This window comes from Falco naumanni, chromosome 8 (assembly GCF_017639655.2).
Source record: "Falco naumanni isolate bFalNau1 chromosome 8, bFalNau1.pat, whole genome shotgun sequence".
NCBI lineage: Eukaryota > Metazoa > Chordata > Aves > Falconiformes > Falconidae > Falco > Falco naumanni.
This window is the reverse complement of record NC_054061.1, coordinates 30,451,076-30,467,876: the sequence shown is the minus strand read 5'-3', so window position 1 is coordinate 30,467,876 and position 16,801 is coordinate 30,451,076. Positions and strand designations below refer to the sequence as shown.

Genomic DNA, 16,801 nt, shown 5'->3' with positions numbered 1-16,801 from the left:
CAGAGTGAGAGAGAGAGAGTTTGCGTACTTCAATACCACTTAATTAGAAAAAAAAAATAATCCCTTGTTCCGTACATACACAATGCAGATCCTTTCTCTTAATGGTTCAGATGGGTAAAATGTCCTTTTAAGTCCCACATGTCTAATGCTGCTGCTCATCTTGTTACAACAGACTTTTAATTTTGTCCCTGGGGCCAGGTCAGGAAGTGGCTTTCTTTAAAGCCCAACCCAGTATGTGTCTCAATCTGGGAAAGAGACCCTGCCTGCTGCTGGCACATACACCAGCGCTGGCACATACACCAGCACTGACATCTCTTAACTCAGCCTTCAGCCTGCTGGCCTTATTTATTTATTTTTTTTTAATTTAAAAAGCCTTTTGTGCTTGCTAATCATGTAACTGCCATTTTAGGCCCTAGTAGTCCCAGATGAGGTTGAGCTATGTGTCTTGCCTAAAGGTGTTCTCGCCTGACTCTTGTTCAAACTCAGCTTCCAACTGCAAATTGTGCTTTTGCATGACTAGACCTTTTTTCTACTAGCCCCTTATTTCCTTGAAGCTCCACGGAAAACAGAACAATTTACTGGACCAGTGGGAATAGCATTTTCTTGTGGCATGCCGCTTGGGAAAAGTAAGTGATTCTTGATAAGATCACTGCCTTCAACCTTCCTCTCTTACTGTCCCTCTCTCCCCATCTTCCTTTACCCTTGACTTTCCTGCTGCACTGCTGGATGACTGCATCTCCAACATCTGCATCTTGTCCCTCCCTCTGCTCTTTGTCTTGGTGGTATAAATTGCTCCAGCAACCTCATAATTTTGAACTGCAGTCATTTTGCTCCACTAGCTTATGGCAGTGCACAAAGCAAACACTCTCTTAGATTGGGCAGACTGCTGGTGTACTGATGTCAGAGTAACTTTGGAGCTGAGAAGTTTGTGAGGTGCCAAGTGCACCAAAATGTGGATTAAAAATCAAAGCCGCAAGAGAGAACATCCTTTTTGAGAAAACGTCCAATGTTTCAGTGGCTTTTTTTTTCTTTCAGCACTTGCCAGTTGCTATTTAAGCACAAACTTATAAACCCGCTATCCCCTTATAAAATGAAATATCCTGCTTTAGAAAAATGAGCAAACAATAACACCATCTTTTGATTTACTGGTGTAATTTTTTTTTTAAAAACGTGATCTCTAACAGGCTTTTCTGTTGTGGCTAAAAACATTGCTTTGTACATAAGATTTTCTTGTTCAGATCAATTTGCTAAATTTTCATTTAGTTTCAAAGTGGTTCATTTTGTTGAGGCTTCATTTTGTTCAGACTAGCAACTCGAGAGGTTTCCTGTAGCTTAGAGAGATTGCTTTTGAATTGGTACATTATTCAGTCATGAATTGTTTCTTTAGTATATGAGCAGCTGAATGGGGTTTTTATTACAAATGTGAGTTGGAGTGCAAAACAGCTACTATTTTGGCCAAATAAAGAATGTAAAATTAAGCAAAAGTCTTCATAGTACACTGTGATGCTTTTCCACACTGTGTGCGTTGTGTTTTTTTGGTTTTTTTTTTTTTTAAAGTACTTAGCAAAAGACTCCTGTAGGGCATGGTAATATGATTGACTGCACACAGATTTTTAAAAATAATACAATATATTGTAGAAATATGGCTACAGTAGTAAGAACTGAAACAGTTTTCCTCTTATCAGAAGATACAAGTGGGTAAATTTTGGTCTTTGTGATCAGCTACTAATTAAATAGGTCTTCAGCTGCATTCAGCGTCTGATCTCATTGCAATGTGTTCCAAGTGAGTGTAACAGGATTTCTGCAATCGCTGAGGTAATGAGGTGGCGTAGGGTATTGGAGCAAGTGCAATCCCAGTGTTATGCATCAGCCTTTTAAAATATGGTTTTCCTCTGTGTTGTTTCTATTGTTTACTAGTGTACATGATTGCTTTTACCTACCCTGAATTAGTTTCCACCTCTGCAGGATTTTTTGTCCAATAAAGTTAACTTGGGTAAATGGAAAGCAGTAGGAAAGAAATGCCTGTTTTTTTGAAGATGCTGTCTCTGGATTTAGGGGGATTCTTTAGATGGAAGACTCTTGTAGCAAATCAGGTGACATTATTTGCTTAGTGTGTGGCAGCAAATTAGAGGACCTTGCGTGTTCCAGCTACATTAGTAAAGAGATCAAGGATCCCATCAGTGCCATGAACAGATCTCCTGCTGTGTTTTGCTGTAATAGGCTTTACTGGTGCAGGCACCAAAAATAATTTTCCCTGACTTTAGAGGTGGGAGGCAGGGTTTGTAAGGGCATCCTGCTGCCCCTGGCACAGCTGCCTGGACGTCACTGTAGCACCAAGTCTAACCCGTTGGCTGTCTGACTTCAAGGACATAAGAGTCCATTTTTGCTCTGGTCTCTTAGGAGAGAGCTGCTTGTCTTTTTGCTACATGACTTAATGATTAAGGGAGTTTATTGCCACATGAGAAGATGATTTAGACTTTTTGTTTTCATCTCTTAATCTTGAATATTTTAAGAAAAATCAGTTCTGTTAGCTCTTGGGAGTTAGAATTTCACTCATTAGTAGGTGAAAACCTTACAAAGCTCAGGAAGAAGGTATCTAAAAAATCTTGCTTCCCAAGATGTCTTAGTTGATAGGTCTGAGTAGAAGAACTTATTTCAAAGTAAGAGGCCATTCTGGAAAGAGGATGAGAAATGAAAGTCTAGTGGATATAGCTATGTTAATGGGGGCAGAGCAGCTACTTAATTACGTAGCAATGTCAGAAGTAATAGGTTTATCTATTTCTGCCATGGTACAGGTCAAACTGAAGACCAGCAGTTGAACTTAAGGTGCTATATAAATGCATAGGAAAGTTCCCAAAGCTTATAATTGCCCTCTCACTTGCTGTGAATACTGATATTTAGTGGTCATCTTGCTTTTTTTCATAGTCATATATTTATAATATGTGAAAGGGTTATTGCAAAAGTCTTTTCTCCATCACTGTCATTCTGTGTGCCTGAAGTTGGAGCCAGCTGTGTGGGGCTGCAAGAAGAAAAGTGTTTTGTAATTCACAGTAGGGTAGAGTTAGTCCTTGTTAGAATCCCCTGCACCACTGTGCTCCAAAACCCACCATATTTACCACCAGATTCCAGAATTTACATTAAAAATGGCATAATTGAATCAAATGCATTGCCACATCCTTGTTTATAGATTTCCTCTAAAAAGCACTGTCTTATTCCTGTGTTTTCTAGGAGAGAGGGAGAGAGCAAGCTGATGGGTAGTTGGTGTTCTGGCTTAATTAGTTTTCTCAGGTCTGCAGTAATATGGTATAGTTCTTAGTGTTTCTTGGAAAGGTGCTACAAAAGATAGAGCGAGCTGCATGCTCCAATTCCACCTGGAATACTCTAGTTAGCTGTGGATTCACCTCAACAAAATAAAAAGAGTTAATAGGCCAGCAAAAAATGTACCCTGTATGGCTTGGATAAAGAAAGGAGTACACACTGTTTTTTCTGAAGTTAAAAAGCATTATAAGGGGGTTTACTTCAAATAAATTATATATAACAAAATAAGCTGACATCTTTCACTAATACTGAGATAGAAAGCTGAGATTGCACTTGTGGAGGAAAGGAAGAAATACTGCGAGCTATTGCTGCACGCCAGCTAGCTGAGACATTTTGGAAGCCCCCAGCAGCTAGCTGAAAGCAAAGTGCAAATATCACAGCACAGACACAACGCTCCCAAACCAAACCGTGCCCGCGTGCTCGGCGAATCCATGTACAGGTGTGTGTTTGAACGCCATTTCGCAGAGCACATTCGCCGTCTCACCTGATACGGGGAGACTGAATCTCGCAGACTTTGAATTAGACTGCTGCCAAGGTTGTGGCGAGGGGGAGGAATACTCTTTATCTTGTATATGTATTCATTGAAAAGGTTTGAGAAAGGAGGTTTTGACATGTTTGCACTCATTAGGATTCTCTGGACAGCTCTGAAATATAAATAAAAGGAGATTCAGGTGTTAGCAGAGAAGAGACTTTGCTGCAATGAAAATACTACTGCTCCCTGAATAGCCTTCTCGGGGGAAGCTGCAAACAAGCGGTGTTTGGCCAGGTCATTTCTCTTAGTGCGATTTCGAGTAGCTTCACCACTACCCAGGGCTTCAATCCAAATTGTCAAAGGTTAGGCCTAATTCAAAGAATACAATTGCCTTGTTGTGTGATAGTTACTTTATGTTTCCGCCATTAGTGTAACAGCCAGGACATACTTCAAGGAGTCAGACTGGAATTTGTTCTTGGAATTTGGCATTGGAATTGCTACTGTGGCTGTATTGGAGATGTCTGAATCAGACATTCCCTCTCTCCTCACCTTTTCCAAAAGATAGCCACCTGCCACCCCGAAATACCCAATTTCATTTCTCATGACACTGCTTCCAGGCAAGAAAGTCTTCCTCACTCTCCTGCAGATTATGTTCTGCCTTAAATCCTTAAATCAGAACAAACTGGTTCTGAAAATGCGTGAAACTTTGTTTTGACTACATTTGTTTATTGTTTTCCCTCCAAAAAGAAGAGGAATCTGTTCAGAGCAGGAAAAGGCTGCTGTTGTCAGGAAGAGCAGGCTGTCGGTGTGTTCAGAAGAAGGTGAGAGTCCTCCAGGCAGCCCTTCACCTGCTCATACCAGATTGGTAGTGGGTAAAAGGAAATATTCGGACTGTGTAGATGCTTTCCTGGAAGATTGTACCTGAGGATTAGCTCCTGGGGACTAGTGGCTGCCATGTGCTGGTTTGGGGTGGGACCTGTTTGTACCCACAGTTTCTGTGGGTGCACAGAAAAAAAAGTACCACCTTCTGATCGCGACAGCCAGCCTCACCCACTTCAATAAATACATAAAATATGTTATGATAGTAGAGTTGCAAAGGCAAGCCATACGCAGTGGGGGTTAGCTCCAGCACGTGTCACTGCTGTGGCCAGACTGTAAATCAGGGTGGAGGAAAAAATGGGAGGCTTCATCCAGTGCAGCACTTTCACCCTTTTTCCTCCCATCAAGGGAAACTGGAGTACCAGTATCTTACTGGACTGACACAGTCACCTTCCTCAGGGACAGAGGAGAATAAATGGGCCTTCAGTCCCAAAGCTCAGCCAGCAAGCTGTCACCCCGTGTGCCACTGGTGCCACGTCTGCCTTGGTGCATTTCTGCTCTTTCACTCCCTGGATCCTGCTTCCTGTTGCGGGTTTTGGTGGAGAATTTGGATAACTGCATGTAATTGTTAAGGCAGTTTGCTTTGGTTTGTCTTCTCAGTTATGCTGCTGAACATAAACACCGATTGCATTTGTTCTTTTAAAGCAGCTGGCTAGCATGATCTTGCTACTATTTCTGCATCAATAATTCCATTTTAATCTCACTTGCTGAAGAAAACAGCAAATTTTCTTCATTTGAGGGGCTTTGGTACAAAAATCTGACTTGGAGATTGATAGTATCGTTCTCATTTAGGAAGAGCTTTGTTGGTTCCCCCATGATGATCAGTTCCATATAACATAGCAGTCTAGCCTGTCTTTTTGCCGGCGCTCTCAAGTATCTTATGTATCTGCTGAGCTAATATATTGTCTTTCTGTATTTGTATTCTGCAGTTGATTGTTCAATGATTTCTCCTGCTGAATTGCAATAGATGAGCTGTTTAATGTTGCAACAGCCGATTTTGTAATGTAAAAACAAAAAACCTCTCAATTCCAAATTGTGTTTGCTAGTTAGAATGCAGAATTTAAATGAGATTTATATGGAAGATGTATTTTTCCCATTGTTTCACCAATTCAGAAAGAAAACAAGTCTTCACTCTATCTAAAAGAAAATCAAAGCAACCATGGCAAGAATTTGTTTTGCAAGGAAGAAGCATTAATAACAACTAAACTTGCTCCCTTCTACACATTTGTGTTCTTATTAGTGTTTTTAAAAAATACTTTCTCAATGCAAAAATAGCAATTTCCAATAAGCATGTCTTTTCTGACAGCTGGAATGTTGAGATTGCTAAAAATTAGCAGTTTAAAAATTATTTATTATACCATGGTATGTCTTCTGGTACTGAGTCTGTGTATATTTCCACAATATTTTCGATCTTCTTCTCACCAGAGTAGCCCTGATAAAAATCTTTTTCTTGTTTTTACTGGAGAGTTGCTGTAGTGAAGGGAAATGAATGACACAAAAGTAGATGCTGGATTTTGTAGCTTTTACTGACAAACTGCATGAGATGGGCACCTGAATGAAACAGTTGACCGGCACTTCAAATGCCAAGGTGGTGTTTGCTGTAAGGCATAAGGATTTCAGAACTATTTACCCACCGATGTGAGGGAAGGCACCAAAGAGGACAAGGGAGTGCATGCAATTTCCCTGTTCCCTTTTCCAGACGTCTCCTGGCAGCCTTGGCAGTGCAGTGCCTAGCTTGCTTCGTCCGCAGGGCTGGGGGTCCGCAGGAAGGTGACCTTGGCCGTGACCTGCAGGGCTGGCCCGGGCGGGGGGCGCGCCCGCTGGGGGTGCTGGGGGCGGCAGCCGGCTGCCTGCGGCGGGGAGCGTCCGCCAAACGGCACCTTCCGCGGGGGCAGGGTGGGGTTTGAGGCTGGAAGAGTAAGGCTGAAGAGCAGGATAAACCTGTGGTCGTAGCACCGCTGTGCCGGGCCGGGCTGAGGGGGGGCACGGGGGGCTCCCGGGCCGCGGGCAGCGCTCGCCGGGTCCCGGCACGGGGCCACCGCCCGCCACCAGCCCCGGGCCCGGCCCGGCGGGGCGGCCAGGAACACCCCCGGCCCCCCGGGGGGCTCCTCCCCCCCGGCCCCCGCCCCGGGAGGGCTCCTCACGGCCGCTCCCCCGCGGGGCTCCGCGGGCCCCGGGGCACGGCCCGCCCGGCCGGGGGCTGCCCGCGGGCCCCGGGGGCGGCTCCGCTCCGGCGCCGGGAGCCCCCCCCGCCGCCGCCCGCCCCGGCCCGGGTGCCGCGGGGCCGCTCCGCTGCCGGGGCCTCGCTCCTCTCTCCCGTCCCGCCGGGGCGGTGCCGGCTTCTCCCGCTGTCCCCTGCCGTGCCGGGGGCTTCGGCCGCGGCCAGCGGCGGGCCCGGCTGGGAGCCGGCGGGCCCGGGCTCCGGCCCACCCGGGGGCAGCGCCCGCTGCACCGACCCGGTGTGGAGTATTAAAACTAACATGATTTCCTCAAGTAATGCAGGAGCATGTGTGGCTTTTAAAATCGTACCGTGAATTTAATCACTGTTTTACAAAAAGGCTGCTCATGTTCAGTAATGGTATTTGTCATGAAATTTCTTGAGTAATTTTAGCTTTTTCTAGTGTTTGCACTAGTGTTGGCAGTATTTAAAAATATTTGAGAAGCAAAACTTGACCCTGGTAAGAACTGAAGATAATTGTCAGATATTTTAAATTGCTAAGAAGTAGAACTGTTAACACTTGTGTCCTCACTAATTATATTCCGCCTGCCTGTGTTTCCCTGACAACTTCCGATGCATCCGGTATCACTGTACCTAACGGGTGGGGGCTGTTAAGTGACAGAGTAAAGCACAGATAGCTTATTCCTCTGAAAAGCCCTGTTTGCCGATGCTTGTGGAGAAGTGTGTGATGGGAACCCCAGAAGCTGCTATGTTTTGATGCTGCCGAGTCAGAAAAGATTTTCCTGTGGTGTCCTGTAGGTCCCAGCTGGATGGATCAATGATACACAGACTTGAAACTTTGGTTCAGGCTCCATGTTAAGTCTCTGATAATCTCCTTGTTTATTGGGAACGTTTGTGTTTCACAACCCAATACATTGCTTATCAGTTGTAGAGGACTTGAAGCACAGTGTAGACTGAAGCACCACCACTCTGTGAGAAAGCGCAGGTGTTCTTCTGGGCAGGTTTCTTCAGCGTTACTTTCTATTAGAGATCAGGTTTCTGGAAACACAAAATTCACCTCACCCTTTGCTGCTGAGTAGCTGATGGCATATTGCTGTGCTGTGTCCAGCCTAGAGCAGCTTTTTGTTGTCAGTCAAGGAGAAGAAATGTGTGCAGCAGAGCAGGGAGGGCCTGAACTAAGCAAACTGTTGGGTGACGCAGGGATTTCAGGTGGAGAGAGGGTTTGTGGGAGTGCTGTTCTTTGCTGTGGCATTGATTTGACCTAGTGACACAACACTGGGCCAAAACCTCTGACAAGCCAGTTTGGTCTCAGTGACCGCGTAGCACCCTTTAAAGCTGTTTGAGGGGGGGAGAGTGTAGGTCAATCCAAGTGAGAAGATGTACACTTTGGATTCTACTAACATCTCCTGGGCCTTAGTGCTGATTTACATTGGCATGTAGTCACCTGTGAAATGAGGTATCGAAAGCAGCTGCTGGTGGTTTTCTGATGCTGAGGGTGGCAAATACTTGTGTGAAATTCTTCTCAATATGTGTTGACAATGCCAGTTACTTATGGAAGCTTTTAACAAGGAAAAAATACATAAATTCCCCATGTCGTCACTGTCCCACACATGAACACATTGCTGTTTTGAGGAAAAAACATCTGCTTATGGGAAGAATTCATGCATTGCTTTAGCATTGGTGATTTAATGAGAACATTAATGGTGTTTTCAGTTGGAAGAAAGATGACTTTGTGTGCAACAGAACAGCAACATATTTATTAAAACCTTGCAGCTTTGGTTCATTTATTGCACCAAGAGGCATCTTGGTTCCTCTCAGCGCCTTTCATTTGTTATGCCACTTTGTGGGAAAGCACTGTCTTATCACCCAGCTGTGCTTGCTCCTGAGACGCAGCCTGGCTGTACAGCATCCTTGAGGCTGGGAGGGGCACAAGGAGCACTAGATGGGTCCCTCTGAGGGCTGTGGGAATTGCTGGCCCAAGGGGTTTTTTTGCTGAAAGCTGTTGACAGGCTCGGATGTGCATGGAGCTGGTTTCCAGTTGTTTGTCCCAGGCCATATGCTTGATCCTTCCCGCAGTATTTATAACAGTAACTAGTTTGTTACTGGCTTCCATTAAGTTTAAACCCATCCTGAGGAGGGCTGTGGGGCGTTTGCCAGAGCCTCTCTGTGAGTGCTTGGAGATTTGCCTGCTTGTGCAGGTGACAGAAATGTCACCTCGCTACCTCTTTGTTCTTGTTATCCTTGCAGTACCAGCACCGGCAGGAGCAGGGGCTGGATTTTATCTCAGTTTCACTTTGCCAGCGGAACCCCCGTGCATGTGGTCTGCACGTGAGGTGGTGGCTTCAGCAAAGGCAGCAAGTTGCTGATGTGCAGTGACGAGGAAACTCCCGTCTTCTGAGGAGGCTGCACTTAGCAGCCAGCCCAGCTCCAGTGTCACACCCCAAAGTGACCCTGCAGATCCCTGGTGGTTAGAAACTCTGATGGGGAAATTGCTGGGAGATAGACACTGTATCTTCTCTTCTCCCTGTAGTTGCTGCCTGAGTAGGGACAGTTGGTTATTGCTTCCTTCCCTTCCAGAGAAGCATTTTTGAAAGGCAAGCTGTGATTCAGAAAGTTGAGGATAAAAGGAAGAGTTGCCGAATAATTTGAGCTTATACAAAATGTATGTAGCAATGCATGTATTGACTTGTTTCAGTGACTATCAAAATTTATTGTCCCTTGAACTAAATATTGACACAGAGAAAGCAATATCAATATTTATCTCTCAGGTTAATACATTTTTATATTCACCTCAACACACATCAATATGTGCTTATTATTATTATAATAATGTTTGTCCTTCAGCAGAAGAAACTTGCATGTGGTTGAGAGGGAAAAGGGAGGTTTATATTAGTATTCTTTTCCCATTTTAAACTTCATCAGATGCTTTATCCTGCCCATGGAGCACACTGCAGCCCTCACTCAAGCAAAACCATTATTGATGGCTGTGACACACTATGCACTGAATACAGGAGTGAGTGAGTGACTTTTGGGAAACGTGAAGTTAACTGTCACTAGTGGCAGCGGCAGCAAAGCCACCACTTCTGTTTTACAGACTAGTTAACTTGGGGGTGCTTCCTGTAGTAGCTCTGTAACCAAGAGTGAGCCACTGAACAGCTGGCAGCACGGACGTGTGCGGAGTGCAGGGGACAAATTGACAAGACTTAGATTCTGAGACCCAGCTGTGACTCACTGCCTATGAAATGGTGCTGTTAGTGTTGAACAGGGGGACACCTGCGGATCTGTTAGGAACCTTGTGATGAGCTTTCCTCGTGCCTGCGGTAGGTGTGGCACTCTGTGTCTGCATGCCAGCTGGAACTTTATTTATGGGCACTCAAGTACCTGAATAGAACTTGGTGGCCTGTTTGGGCCTCCTGCATTTGTTCCAAGCAGTGTATGTGGATGGGAGTGTGGACACTTCACTGTGTCTGAAGGGTTATCCTTCTGATCTGTCCCGTTGCCTTTTTATCCTAATGCTAGATCTTAGAGAACAAGACCACAGAGGTTTTGTAGCCAGACCGTGAGGGCAGGCTGCACAAAACAGACGCAGGCATGATGGCACTGAACGTCACGAGAGTTGTCTGGGATCTGCAGAGGCCTTTTAGCACACGATTTACGCTATAGGGACCCATTTGTGTGGCGATCCCAGCCCTGGCAATGAGGCAGAAATGTTAAGTTTCACAGAAGCACTGAAAAAATGCTGCTGTTCCTCTCTGGATCTTGCTTGTGAACTTCCTGAGCTGAAACAGAGGGAGCTGAAGGGTGGGCAGTAACCAGAGCGGGAGCGGCAGTAAAAGGTGTGTTCCTCTCCCACCGCCTGCACCCCTTCTGCTCATCGACAGCTAGTTGCTGCTGGTCAGAGAGGGGTTTGAGTCACCTGTGTGTGTGGCTGGTGGCTGAACACCTGATAATCACCAAAAGCTGTTGAAAGGTGAAAGTTTGGATCTGAAATTCTACCCAGCTGCTGGCAGACAAGAGAAACTTCTCCAAACTTACCTGCCAGAATAAGCACTGGTAGGAAGTCCTGGAGGCTGAGAGGCAGAGAAGACAGTGCCCTCCCTGAGGTGCTCCAGTCTTCCTCAGTGTAACAGCGGTGCAGTCTGCATCGCCCCTGCTGCTGACGGCGCTGCCGAGCAGTGCCAGCAGCCATTCGGTATCATTCTGGTTGGTTTCTTTGCTGCGCTTACAAGTCAGGCTCACAGCAGCGAAAGGAACAGCTGTTTGTAAACTAACATTTAAATGACAATTGTCAGCAGACAATAAGCATATGGTAGCTGCCTTCTCACATGCAGGCAACTGCAGCAGTGGAGGCACAGAGCAGCTGCAGATGCTGGAAGACAGCACTGCATTGATCTGCAGTTGGAAGGTCATCTCAGTGACTGAAGACTGCGTTTTGTGGCTTGACTCTTCTTTTCCTAAAAGCTAGAAAGGCAATAAACTAATGCCTTATGTCCCTATTTGTAATGAGAAGCAAAAGTTTTGAGACCTGGGTTAAATAATAAACGTACATAATTACATGCCAAACCCCAGCTCCTGAAAGTAACGTTCTTAATTAGTACTGGCGTCTTTGTTTTTCTCCTCCTCCAAATCAGCAGTGACTGATACTATGACCATCAAGAACCTGATTATCCAGGAGAGCTATTTGCTTGCGTTTCCAAAGCTGTTTGTAGCAGAATTAAGTAGGGACCAAGCGCTTGCCTCACGATTAGTGTTGCTTTATGATGGTAAACTTAATAATGAGGGATGGGCTGGGTATTTTCCTCTCTTGGGAGGCAGTTCCCCTGGTGCATGCTTGGAAGACTTTGTGACTAAGGCATAGGGCATTAATGTCATGTTGTATCTTTGAGTATAGTCGGGCAAAGTATGCAAATGTGGAACGAGTGCTAAAAAACATCTCCCTGTGAACCAACTGCATTGCTGCTTGCACTTGACTCATAGCTCAGTAACCATATGCTTATATTCCACTGACAATTGCCATTTAAATGTCAGTTTACAAGCAGATGTTGAGAACCTGCCTTTGTGCCATTAATTAAATCACAAAAAAAGCAAAATCTGAGGTTTAATGCTGCTTAGGCTAACTGCGATGAGAACGGTGGCAGAGTCTGGCAGGCCTTGGTGCACCAGGTCGGTCAGGGTTAAGTGGCACGGGCAGAGGAGCACGTACAGGAGGTCATGGCCATAGCCTCGGTTAATGGGGCCATGGCAGCCAAATAACACGTGTTGGCATTTCCCAGTGACAGCTACAATGTTGTAGACAATGCCAAGTTCGTGGGACGGCTGGCAGCAGCCAGGAAAGAGGGGAAGTAGGTGTTGGACAGTAAAAGGAGACAGATTTAAGTGCAGAAAATCAGACAAAAAAATATTCAGTAGAAGAGCAAGCGAAATCTGGAAGGGTGGAGAAGGAAGCCCTCTTTATCTGCCAGACATTTGCATATATTTAAAATCCTTTCCAATAAAGTTCATAATGAATTTAATTCACTCCCCTATGGCCCAGAGGAATGTTCTGAGTAATAAAAAACTATTGTTAAGGCACAGATGACTGCCAACTCCTATTCTGTGCCAGCAATGCATATTTATATTATTGGCACTTAAACACCGGGTTTATTTTACTACACAAATGATCCTTTGTCACATATTAAGAATTAATACTGTAAGATCCACTTTTAGGAAGTTACAACAATACCAAAATTTAAATAATTGTTAAATCAGTGTATTTATTTTTAAAGAGGTTTGGCGTAGGGTTTTTTTCCCCATTAAAATAGTAGTGGATGTGATAATTCCTGTTTTGGGTAAACTCTTTTGTGGCTGGTTTAAAGGCTTAGCTGCTTAAAGTGGTTTGAATCAGGGATCTTTTCACGTCTTTTGGTTGTTTTTTTTATTTGTTACCTTGAAGTATCTTCATCAATGTTAAATGAATTGTAAGCTCAAGTGCTTTCTTAAAGGTTGAGATGTGTTTACTTACACATAGTCAACTAGGTAACGTGAGGGCTCCTGGCTCTCACTGGTGTGGTCTAAGGCACTTTTCATGATTAAAGCAAGTGATTCAAATGTGTGTTGGAAATTTCAAGCACCAGTGCTGGAGATCACTGGACCACAGCATTACTTTGTTTATAAACTTCATTATTCTGTGGAAGATAAATCTCTGCTCTCATGTAGTGTGTCACTTCAGCAGAGTAGTCATGGAAATGGGGGGGAAAAAGGAGCTACTAATTTTTTTCACATTGATAGGATGGAGTGGAAGGGCAAGTTGGATAAGAGATGAAATGTGAAGGAGTTTAATTCCTAGCAGGCAGCAAGCTCAAGGGAAAAATGCAGCAGTACTGGCGTAAGATGCAGTTTGGTTTACATTCAGGCTGATACTATGTTGTTTGAAGCACCTTCCGTGCATTAAACACAGACTCCTACAGCCTATGTACGAGTTCAAATAGATGGCGGCAGTAATTCGGCCAAAATGTTTAATATGCCAAGGCCTGAACATAAAGCTGTTCTGATGTGCTCTTCTCATGCACTTCAGTTTACTTCGTACTTCCACATCAAGTGTGAACAGTTGGAAAAAATACCATGAATTTGTCAGCATGTTTATTTACAGGGCACATCTCCTTTGAATCAACAAACTTTTTTTTTTTTTTCCCAAGTATAAAAATGAACAATTACTTATCCCTAGAAAAACCCAAAGTTTTAGACATCTCCCTCCCCTCCAAAAGAGTAACCTCAGCACGCTGTGCAAGGGCACAAGCAGCTCATTTTTCACTTGCTGTACACAACAACATGTTCAGTTCCCAGGAACAAAAGCGTTTGGAGAATCTATAGGGGGATCTTAAGCATTTGGCTGTTTGAACTAATAACAAAGGTCAATGGTGAAGAATTCAGATACAAGCAAAAATTCAGACATGTCAGAGCACTGCGTTTCAGCTTTAAAACTGAATGCACGCATTGTTTGCTTACAGTTTTTCACAGCGGCATTCATAATTTAGGAAACTTAATCAGCACGATGAAGTATCCTGTTTCTAACCAAGAACAAAAAAATTACACTGTAGCACTTACTTTCTTTTCCCTTGAAAGAGATAATCTGGTAAAATTTGACAAGAATTCTGCAGGCCTGGTGGGCTTTGTGTTTAAGTTACGTGGGAGAAAATGTTGCAATGGAATAGTACATCCTTCTGCTGCCTTTTTGTAAAGCCCATCACTGCTCAGTTGTGTTTGGTTTTTTCTGTTGGGCCTTGCTAGGATCGCTGTCCCTGTATTTGTTATGCTGGCAGCAGAGAAACAAGGCTAGAAAACATGCAGGACTGACACAAGTTTCAGGTCAGCTTTTGACAAGAGATACAAAAGGTACTGAAAAGTGAGGCAAGAGGGCAGGGGAAGAGTAGAGCAGCCGAGCAGAGGGGCGTGGGATTGTGTAGGAATGGGAATGAGAACAGAGACTGGCTGAGGAGAGTTACGGTAGTTCAAGAGCAGGCAACAGCCAAGGTAAACACATTTATCACTTGGGCTACTAAAAGCAGCCTTCCAGGGCTCGAAGCTAGTGCTCTAAGATAGGTTCCTTCCCCATTCTACCACAATTACTGTGACATTGAGTACAGAAGCAAATGATCAAAAAGACGTTTATTTGGTAGCTCATTTAGTGAGATCATAAATTTGTTAATGTAATTATAGCTTTCATTAACAAAATTAATTTCTGTAAAAAAAAAAAAAAAGATATTTCATACCTTTGCTTGGGGGGTGGTGGTGGAGAGAACGTGGACACACCCTGTCTAAGCCCTGGCAGTTTCAAAGTTACAAAAAAAAATATCTTTCTTCTCTTTTCTGCCTCAGTTACCATTCCTGTCCTCCCACTAGCAAAGTACCATTTTCCTGGCTTGAAAAAAATCAGTGTGCACTGTGTCAGAATTGCGTTCCTGCAGCGATCTGCTCAATGGGAGCAATCTGACTCAGTCTAGACAGGTAAAAATTAAAAAGCTTCTGTGCTTCTGCTGAGAAAGGAGGCTGGACGTTGGAGGAGACTCACAATTAACAGAACTCCGCGGGAGGTGAGACCCGTGCACCATCAGGGTACTCTACAGTTTTGTGCCTCTGCAGCCGGGAAGCCAGCCTGTACCTTCTGCTCCCTCTAAGTGTTCATGTAAGGCACGTTTCCTGTAAGAAGAAAAACAGAGTGGAAACAGTGAACTGGTGGCTGGGTGGTGTTTCAGAAGTAACGCTTGGTGGCGGGAGCACTGAGAGGAATTACTTTGTGTACCTGGTATTTCATGCACGATGTCAAGATTTCCAGCGCTTATGCGCACCTTCCCCCTGCCCTGTCTCCCGCCTGGGAACAGAGCCTGCTCAAGTTCAGCCCTTACGTTTCTTCTGGGCTGCCGCTCTGCAGGTGGCGTCACTGCTGCAACCGAGTGCACGCTGGTCCGCAGAGGCAGAATTTTCAGACATCCAGCACTTAAGTCACCCCTTTTTTAATGCCATTAGTGATGCAGCAACATGTATTTATATCTACATATAAATACAACATGGTCAGATACCACATTTTTAAGCATAATTTATAATCTGAAACTGCTTACACTTTCATGACTAGGCTTGGGTTTTTCTCATTTACATTCGTAATTTAATTCCACTGGAATTTGATTTTTAAGAAAGCCTAACATATCTTAATTACCATAAAAAGATCCATACATATTTTACTTAAAAATATCTTCTGTAAGAGGAAATTTACCAAAAATAACATTAAATATATTATTATGCATACATTTTCTGTTTTGTAAAGTACAAACAAGAATCTGATCTCTTCTGGGTATTGCCTGATCTGATATGGCTATAGGTTCTATTTATTTTGTTTATTTTGCAAAGTAAAGGGAAAGACGTAGGAAATGTAGAAAACCAAAAGAAGAATGCGTTCTTTCCCCAGATACAGGTATCAATGAAAGAACACATTGAAAACTAAGAAATGACAACAGGTAACAGACAAACACTACCCAAGTACTACGCAGTCTCTTGTCAGAGCATGTGCTGCAATGACCTTGTAACAGTTATTAAAAACAACAAACAAAAAAATGCTACTGGCAGAAAAAGCTGTCAAGCAAAACACTGAAAAATCGGTACTACTTCCTAGCAGGTGCAGAACTGGTGCTAAGTATTTGATGTTTTTTCCCCCGCCTAATGTATGCACACCTCTTTCTTCCTCCTTCTGTTCACAGGACTGATTGTTGCAACTCTGGCAATATGCTGGATGCCAAGTCAGGTTAGAAGGCTCATGACTGCTGCTAAACCAAAGCAGGACTGGACTGTCCCCTACTTCAGAGCATACATCATCCTTCTTCCCATCGCCGATGTCTTCTTCTACATCAGCTCAGTGGTGAACCCCCTCCTGTACAACATCTCTTCTCAGCAGTTCCGCAGCGTGTTTCTGCAGGTCCTCCGCTGTCGCCTGACGATAGAGCACGCCAACAAGGAGAGGCTTCTCAGAGCCAACCTCAGCTCTACAGTGAGGAGCAGCCGGTCTCTACGCCCACTGCTCTTCCTTTCATCCAGGCGCAATTCTTCTGCAAGGGGCAACAACAAAGTTTTCTTAAGTACTTTTCAGAGCGAGACCAAGGCTGACTGCAGTCCACAGAAACCAGGTCTTGACCCACTGGAGCCAGGCTTGGAAGTAGTGCCACTAGAGACCAACTCAGAGCCCAGTCCAGATGCACAAAATGGCCTTTGTGAACATCGAGTGTGACTTCATAAGGCAAAGTTAATGATTAGCGATGAACTTAAAAACATGGAAATTAAAATGACCGAGGAATTGACTACATCTTAAGTGGAATAACACAGATGGATTTGTTTCCAGTTATGCAAAAAGAGCAGGAGTTCTGTATCCTGCTACTGGGATTTTTAGGTTGCACACTGGAAATCAATCTGCTAACTGAATTCAGTAGCTG

At 44.3% G+C, this 16,801-nt stretch overlaps 1 protein-coding gene and 1 long non-coding RNA gene across 2 annotated transcripts in view; one reads left to right on the top strand and one right to left on the bottom strand.

Moving 5' to 3' along the window:
* The window catches only part of GPR39 (G protein-coupled receptor 39), an 83,722-nt gene extending 67,120 nt beyond the window's left edge, over positions 1-16,602 (top strand). Inside the window, exon 2 of the mRNA XM_040604505.1 lies at positions 16,076-16,602. Coding sequence (XP_040460439.1) covers positions 16,076-16,599 — 524 coding nt within the window. The 3' untranslated portion in view covers positions 16,600-16,602. The remainder of the gene's footprint in view (positions 1-16,075) is intronic.
* On the bottom strand, positions 14,478-16,163 carry LOC121092878. The gene is made up of 3 exons (XR_005829412.1): positions 16,050-16,163; positions 15,127-15,374; positions 14,478-15,023 (listed from the first exon to the last, which is right to left on the bottom strand). It is a non-coding gene; the product is annotated as an uncharacterized LOC121092878 (long non-coding RNA).
* Positions 16,603-16,801: the final 199 nt, after the last annotated feature.